At 39.7% G+C, this 8,096-nt stretch overlaps 1 protein-coding gene across 2 annotated transcripts in view; it reads left to right on the top strand.

Annotated features, from left to right (window-relative positions):
* Positions 1-8,096, top strand: part of LOC101993129 (zinc finger protein 883-like) — a 29,425-nt gene that overhangs the window by 13,302 nt on the left and 8,027 nt on the right. The window contains exons 2-3 of one of the 2 annotated variants that reach the window (XM_013355273.2): positions 1,752-1,878; positions 7,727-7,819. In XM_013355273.2, the coding sequence (XP_013210727.1) occupies positions 1,752-1,878; positions 7,727-7,819 (220 nt within the window). Of the gene's footprint in view, positions 1-1,713; positions 1,879-7,726; positions 7,820-8,096 lie in introns of both variants that reach the window. The other variant, XM_026778164.1, reaches the window with a different exon arrangement.

Genomic DNA, 8,096 nt, shown 5'->3' with positions numbered 1-8,096 from the left:
CTCTGTGTGTGTGTGTGTGTGTGTGTGTGTGTGTGTGTGTGAGAGAGAGAGAGAGAGAGAGAGAGAGAGAGAGAGAGAGAGAGAGAGAGAGAGAGGTGGGGTGTGCGTGGAACATGAACCTAAATGTTCAAGCATGCATACACATATGGAAGCCAGAGATAGACATTAGGTGTCTTTCTCTACCATTCTCCATTTTGTTTTCCTCAGAGACCATGCTCACTCAACTAAAAGCCCACTATTTCACTTAGGATGAGCTCTCAGGATCCACCAGTCTCTACCAGCTCCCCTCCCCCAGTGCTGGGACTGCAGATATACAGCCATGCCCAAGGTTTTTTTTTTTTCTAGTTTATGATCTTTTTTTTCCAATGGTAGATGGTGTTTATTATGCTATTTCATCATAAAGAACATGAATATATTTCAGAAATATACCAAGCTTCACAATTTTACAGATTACAAAATTTGGAGCCGGGCAGATGGCTCAGTGTGTGAAAGGTCATCAAGCCTGGAATCTGAGTGCCATCTTGGAGTCCATATAGTGGAAGGAGAGAACGACATTTACATCTGGTTGTCCTCTTCCCTACAAGTACACACAGTGTGCCCAGCTTTTTATGTCGGCTCTAGTGATCCAAACTCAAGTCCGCACAGTTGCGTAGAAGATGCTTTTTACCCACTGTTCCATCTCCCCAACCCTGTTACTCTTTTTAAAAATGTCTTTATTTAATTCATATGAGTGCCTTAGGGTTTCTATTGCTGTGACAAAACACCATGACCGAAGAAATTTGGGGAAGAAAGGGTTTATTTGGCTTAAACTTCCACCTCATAGTCCGTCATTGAGGGAAGTCAGAACAGGAGCTCCAGCAGGACTGGAACTTCAAGGCAGGAGCTGATGCAGAGGCCATGAAGGAATCCGCTTACTGGCTTTCTCCTCATGGCTTGCTCAGCCTGCTTTCTTACAGACCCAGAGACACCAGCCCAGGGATGGCACCACCTACCCACAATGGACTGGGCCTCCCCCATCAATTGCTGATTAAGAAAATGCCTTATAAGCCTGCCTACAACCCAGTTTTTTCTTTACTGAATTCTTATGAGTGCCTTAGGGTTTCTTGCTTTTGGAGGGGAATTTGAGATAGGGTTTCTCTGTGTAGTGCTGGCTGACCTAGAACTGTCCTTGCTCTGTAGACCAGGCTAGCCTCTAACTCAGCTCTCAGACATAAAAGTATCCAGCACAATGAATGTTTTACCTACATGTATTTATGTGCATCATGTGCATGCCCGGTGCCCACAAAAGTCTGAAGAGGGTGTCAGGTCCCCCCAGAACTGGAGTTATTGATGGTTGTGAGCTGCCATGTAGGTGCTGTGAATTGAACCTGGGTCCTCTGGTAGACCACCCAGTGCTCTCAACAGCTGTGCCATCCCTCCAGCACCTCCATTATTTTAATTCTATTGAAAAGGTAACAAAAACTTTTCATCCATATATATTCATCTATGAATTTTGTTTGTATTGTGATTCCTCTGTAATTTTTTAATCCATGAATTAACCAGAGATAGGATATTTGTATTCAATTTTCTTCGTCACATAAAACAATATAAATCAAGCTGTACCTTCTATGAAATACTAGCAAGACAATACTATGCGGTGTATGTGTGTATGTGTGAGAGAGACACGGAGAGAGATACAAATACATGCATGAACTCTGATTTTGTGTTCTCAAGGCTAAGGACTTGGGTTGACGAGAAGTGTGTCATTGCAGCCGTTGGTGTCATTTGAGGACGTGGCTGTGGACTTCACCTGGCAGGAGTGGCAGGAGCTGGATGCTGCTCAGAGGACCCTCTATAGGGATGTGATGCTGGAGAACTACAAGAGCCTGGTGTGGCTGGGTGAGTCTGACTCTGTTGACAAGTTTGGTAATATCTGTTCATACTAATGGGTATTATACATTTTCAACTGACATGTAGTACTTGGACTATACAGCCATTAAAAATTATTCCTCCATTTCACTGTCCCCCAGGATGCACTAACCATCACCTCCCCTACACCTTTCCCATATACTGTAACCACTCATTACTTCTTTGAGTTCAACTTAAGTGTTCAACTACAAGAACTTGCATTATTGTCCATTTGGTTTTTGTTTCTTTCCTTATTTCTTTCTTAGTTTTTATTTTTATTTATTTTTTTGCTGCCCAAGTTTGACTTTTATTTTTTTCTTTATTTTTTTTGTTTATATTTTTTTAGTTGAAAAAACTTAGTTTTTATTTTTGTCTTTTTTTTTATCCAATATATTTCACTTATGTATTGTGCCTTTTCTGGAGAGTCATAGAAGGAATTCTGCCCACCCCAAATAATAAGGAGCTGACAGAAGTGTCTATCAATTCTCCTTTGCTGGAGCTCCAAAGCTAGCTTATTAAGAGCATGCACAATTAGGCAGGAGGGAGCCATTACTGGAATTTCATGTGAGGTATAAATGACCATCTTAAGAGGGAATGTTAATTTCCCATTACTCTTATAGACCAGTGGTTCTCAACCTTTCTAACGCTGTGACTCTTTAATACGGTTCCTCACATTGTGTTGACCCCCCAACCACAAAACTATTTTTATTTCTACTTCATAATTGTAATTTTCCTACTGTTATGAATCATAATGTAAATATCTGATATGCAGGATGGTCTGAGACAACCTCTATGTAAGGGTCATTCTACCACAAAGGGTCACAAGGCACAGATTGAGAACCTCTGTCGTAGACCTAGATGTTTGCTGTACTCAATTCTGTTGTCTTGACTGTGCCAGTGTCTCCTGTAGGCTGCAACTGCTCTACTTCAAGATAGTGGTGACTGATCACAAGGAACTAGCTCTACTGTTGGGACTAATTGAGTCCTGGCCTTCAGCTGCTCTTCCCTGTCTAGAGCCTTCTAATTGAAGTGACTAAAAGCTGTGCTTTGCCTAGAAGATCAGAGGATGGGATTTTCACCTGTTGGCCATTGACTACAGTATATTTAAGCCTCCATGGTGCTATTAAAGAGGGGCTTTTGGTACCAGTGTTGGAAGGTCCGTGTGTCAGTCTATATCTGCGTGTGTATTCTCAACCTCCAGCCCCTTTTCAAAGCTCGCGAACTCGGTTCTAGCGCATAGAGCGCAGACAGGGGCCGCGGTGTGCATGGCACTCTACTAAAGCTGTAACACACTCCCTGCCATGTCACTAGGACAGAATTTTCATTTATTTTGATAAAAAATGTTCCATTTTTATATATACTAGTTTTTACTCTTTCTCTGTTGATGGACACCTTTTTTTTCTTTGTGGACAGCACTGTAGTGAGCACAAGATCAAAGGTTTTAAACCAGGTGTGAACCACCATTCATTACATGCCTGTAAGCCTAGCACTTGGGAGGTGGAGGCAGAAGGATCAGAAGTTCAAAATTAGTTTTATCTATATGGTGTGTTCAAGGCCAAACTAGGCTACAGGAGACTATTCCAGAAATGGATCAGTGGTTAAGAGCACTTGCTGCTCTTGCGGAGGACCTGAGTTCGGATCCCAGCATGTACATCTGGTGGCTCACATCCAGCTGTAGCTCCAACTTTGGAGACTCCAACACCCCTTTCTGTCCTCCGTAGGTACTTATACTCATATGTACACATCCTCACACAGACACACACACAAGTCCATACAATGTTTTAAATAAAAATAAATCATTTTAAAAAGTAAACTATGAAATCAATAACAAAAATGCATGTTTTTAGTACTTCAGTAAAATATCCATTGGACATATGTGCAAACAGTCCATGTAGCAGTCTGGTTCTAAACTCTGAGGACCTTTGTACTGGTTTTATGGTGACTGTACCAATTTATCTGCCCCTCATCAGTCTGTGGGACCTGCCAGCACTTGTGAATCTTTTCCTTGGGTAACATTCTAGCTTCAGTGTGCAGATAACCCTTGTGGTTGTCCTAGGCATTTTCTGATGGCGTTGAACATTCCTCAGGCTGTTTGGGTGTCCTGATAGAGAAGCATCGGTTCACATCGTTGTCCTGTAGGCATCTGAAGTATTCATATATTCTAAAAGTTAGTGTGTTGATAGGTTATTGGCCTATATTTTCTTTTCTGTGTGAGTCTTTTTTTAAATTTTTTTTTAAAAAACCAAACTATCTCTTTTTACTTTAAATACCAATCCAAGTTCCCACTCCCTCTCCTCCTCCCGTGCCCTCCATTTACACCCTCCACTCCCCATCCACTCCTCAGAGAGGGTAAGGCACATTGCACTGGGGAAGGTCCAAGGCCCTCCCTACTATATCTAGGCTGAGCAAGGTATCCATCCAAAGAGAATAGATTCCCAAAAAGCCAGTACAAGCAGTACTTTCTTATTCTGTATGTTGACTTGACTTTGGGAGCTTGCCTTTTTTAAAAAAAATGAATTTTTATATCATATTGTTTTTATATTATTATTATATTATATTTTATTATATTATTCTATTTTTAATAGCTAATGATTTTTGCTTGTATCGGCTTATTTTTGGCATTATGTCAAAAAGGACATTTTGCCTACACTATTGTACTGAAGAGTTTCACATGGATAGCATAAGTTCATAGCTTCAGGCCTTACATCCCTTCTTTGATCGTTTTCAGTTGATTTCTGTATGTGGTGAGATAGGGAGATGGAATGCCTTTTCTCAGTGTGACTTATTAATGAGTATTCCTGAGTGGAAGTACATGAAAGCTGTTTTGAAAATGTTGGCTGAACATATTAGATTTCTGTCACCCAGAAAACAAAAATGCTTGACACAAGCATCTTGAAAGAAACAGAATTCTTTTGGCTTACATTTTTCAGATGTTTCAGTCAGTGATTATTTGAGTGTGTGTCTTCTTAAACATTTTTCTCTATTTTGGCATTTCAATGTATATCCTGATTAGTAAATTATAAAATTATTTTAATTTTTAAAAATAATTTATAATGTCTGGAGAGATGACTTTATGGTTAAGAGCATCTTTTGTTCTTCCAAGGTCAATTCTCAGCACCCACATCAGGTGGTTCACAACTGCTTGTAATTCCCCATGAGATCAGGCATCCAACTCCTTCCTCTGGCTTCCACCATCACCCACACACACAGCATACAGAGACATAAAAAACAATAAATACTAAAAATATTTTGTAGCTATTATTAATTGAATTGCATTCTGAATTTATTTCTCAGAAATTCCTTTACCAATAAGCATGCAATTTCAGATTTGAGTGTTTTTACTTAGTGTTTTGTTCCTAAAGGGAAGTGATTCAACAATTCCAGCAGCTGTTATTTTTACTTCTGTTTGTTTGTTTGTCTTCTATATAAATATCATTTATCCTACAAAAAAAACATTTTTGACATTGTCCTTTGTTTTAACTCCTTTTATTTCTTTCCCTTACTCTACTGTGATGTCTATAATTGCTTTACTTACACTGAAGAAGAAGGTTAAAAGAGTACAGCCTTGTCTTGTTTGAGAGCTTAGAGGAAATAATTTCTGGTTTTTTCATTCATTAACCTGTAGACTGTGGGTCTGTTCTATATAAATCCTATCGTATAGAGGTATCAATCTTCTGCCTCTATTTGACTCAAATTATTGAGTTTTGTGAAGATAGTAGGTTGAATTTTCTCACTTCATTTTTATGCAGGAATGTCGGTGTTCATGTGACTTTATATTCTTCATTCTGTTGGTATGGTGGTTTACACTTACAACTTTCTATAACATGAAAGTTGTATCCCTGGAACAAGTTACAGAGAATCACAGGTTAGGGGTTGGGAAAATGGATAAATGGTTAAAAAGCACTTGTTGCTCTCGCAGAGGATCCAGGCTCAATTTCCAGCACATACAGAGTGGCTCATAACCATCCATACCTCTAATTCCAAGGGATCCAGTGTCCTCTTCTGATCTCCACGGGTACAAGACATGCACACAATACACAGACATTCATGCAGGGAAAACACTCATAAGATAAGTTTAAAAAAATAGAATCATTGTTTAGTATATTTTTATATTCCATTCCACTTGATTTGCTGACTTACCAAGAACTTGGGTCTTTTTATCTGCAGTTTGTTTGCTGTGTCCACACCAACTTTCGAAATCATTGTAGTGCTGATCTGTAAGGTTACAGCTACAGTGGTCGAGACTTGTCTTCATTACTTTTCTGTTGCTGGGAGGAATCTTCATGGTCAAGGCAACTTATAAACCAAATCTTTAATTTGCTTATTTATAGTTTCCAGGGGTGAGTCTGTGACCATAAAGGCAGGGACCATAGCATCACATAGGCAGGTTTGATAGAGCAGTGGCTGAGACATTGCTTCTTAGCCACAAGTTGAAAGAAAGAAAGAAAGAAAGAAAGAAAGAAAGAAAGAGAGAGAGAGAGAGAGAGAGAGAGAGAGAGAGAGAGAGAGACTGAGACTTGTGTGGGTTTTAGAAACCTCAAAGTCCACCCCTAGTGACAACACCTCCTCTAACAAGGCACACCTCCTAATCCCTCCCAAACAGTTCCACCAACTGGGAACCAAGTATTCAAATATGTGAGCCTATGGGGCGATTCTCATTCAAACTGATATATTCCTCTAATGGCTTTTGTTTTAAAAGTAACTATAGGCTTTTCTCAAGTATATTTTAGAATTTTCTTTGTCATGGAGTTTTGTCAGTTTGACTCTAATATGACTCAAAATTATTATTAGTCCATTCTGGTAGGGGTTCTTTAGCATCCTCCTATATCCGAACATAAACATCCTCTCGACATTAAATCCTTAAATTCAATCTGTGTGTTGATCCCCCCTCCTTTTTTTTTGGAACACAGTGACGAAATGCTTGCTTTCTCCAGAGTACTGCATGTCCATCAACACCTTTGCTGGGTTTTTTTATATTTCTTTCAGTTTAGTAAGCCTGCCTGGGTTATTCCTAAGTTCCCTGAAATTTGTTCTCCTAACTAATGAGCTCTGTGATTTCATCTGACAGCTTTTATGATTTCATGATTGAGGCCTTTACTTCAAAAACTTTTGGCTGGTTCTTTTTTGTGATCAATCTCTACTTTTTCCATTTCTCTTAAAGATCAGGAGTCATTGTACCAGGTGATTTTGTATGTCAACTTGACACAAGCTGTAGAGTCATCAGAGAAAGGAGCCTCAGCTGAGAAAATGCCTCCTTGATATCCATCTGTAAGGCATTTTCTGATTTAGTGATCAATGGGGGAGGGCCTAGCCCACAGTGGGTGGTGCCATCCCTGAGCTTCTGGTCCTGGGTTCTTTAAGGTAGTCTGAACCAGCCATGGAAAGCAAGCCAATAAGCAACTCTCCTCCATGGCCTCTGCATCAATTCCTGCTGCCAGGTTCCTGTCCTGTTTGAGTTCCTGTCCTGACTTCCTTCAGTGATGAACAGCAATGCTGAAGTGTGAACCAAATAAACCCTTTCCTCCCCAACTTGCTTATTGGTCATGATGTTTCTTTGCAGGAATAGAAACCCTAAGACAGGTATTCCATTCCAGTGTCTGGGTTTTTTTTGGTGTTGTTGTTGTTGTTGTTGTTTTTCTTCACTTTTTCTGTTTCTTCCAAGTTTTTCTACATCATTATATTGGGTTATGTATCATACAATGTAATTCCCCATAAGGTGATATTCCAGTGAGTGAAGACTGCAGTTCCGATCATTTTGGCAAAGATCCGCAAATGAGACTGTTGTTTTTTGTTCATAAACCTGACTTGGCATTAAGCTTTTATTATTTCTCATTTACAGGGCACTGTTTAGCCAAACCTGAGTTGATCTCCAAGTTGGAACAAGGATTGGTGCCGTGGAGTGGTGTCAAAGTAGCAGAGCAGTGCCTACCAGGTGAGTCAATGCTGTGGCACAAGAGTCAGCAAGAAATGCGCTCTTCAGCTGTTGGTCATAGTGAGATGTTTCATCAGCTTATATCAAAGCCAAACCAAAGCAGAGTGGGCTCTTGAATCAGACACTTATTTTATACAATTTCCAAATGAGGGTCTATATGTTAAACCATTTCCCTGTATGTATTGGTTGAGTTGGGTTTGGGTTTTGTTGAAGTATCCTTGTATCTGCTCAAACTCACTACTGCTGTGTGGAATTTTTCACACAATTTTTTTTTTTT

The sequence above is a fragment of the Microtus ochrogaster genome, unplaced genomic scaffold (assembly GCF_000317375.1).
Source record: "Microtus ochrogaster isolate Prairie Vole_2 unplaced genomic scaffold, MicOch1.0 UNK109, whole genome shotgun sequence".
NCBI classification, from domain to species: Eukaryota; Metazoa; Chordata; class Mammalia; order Rodentia; family Cricetidae; genus Microtus; species Microtus ochrogaster.
This window is presented reverse-complemented; position numbering and strand designations above follow the sequence as displayed.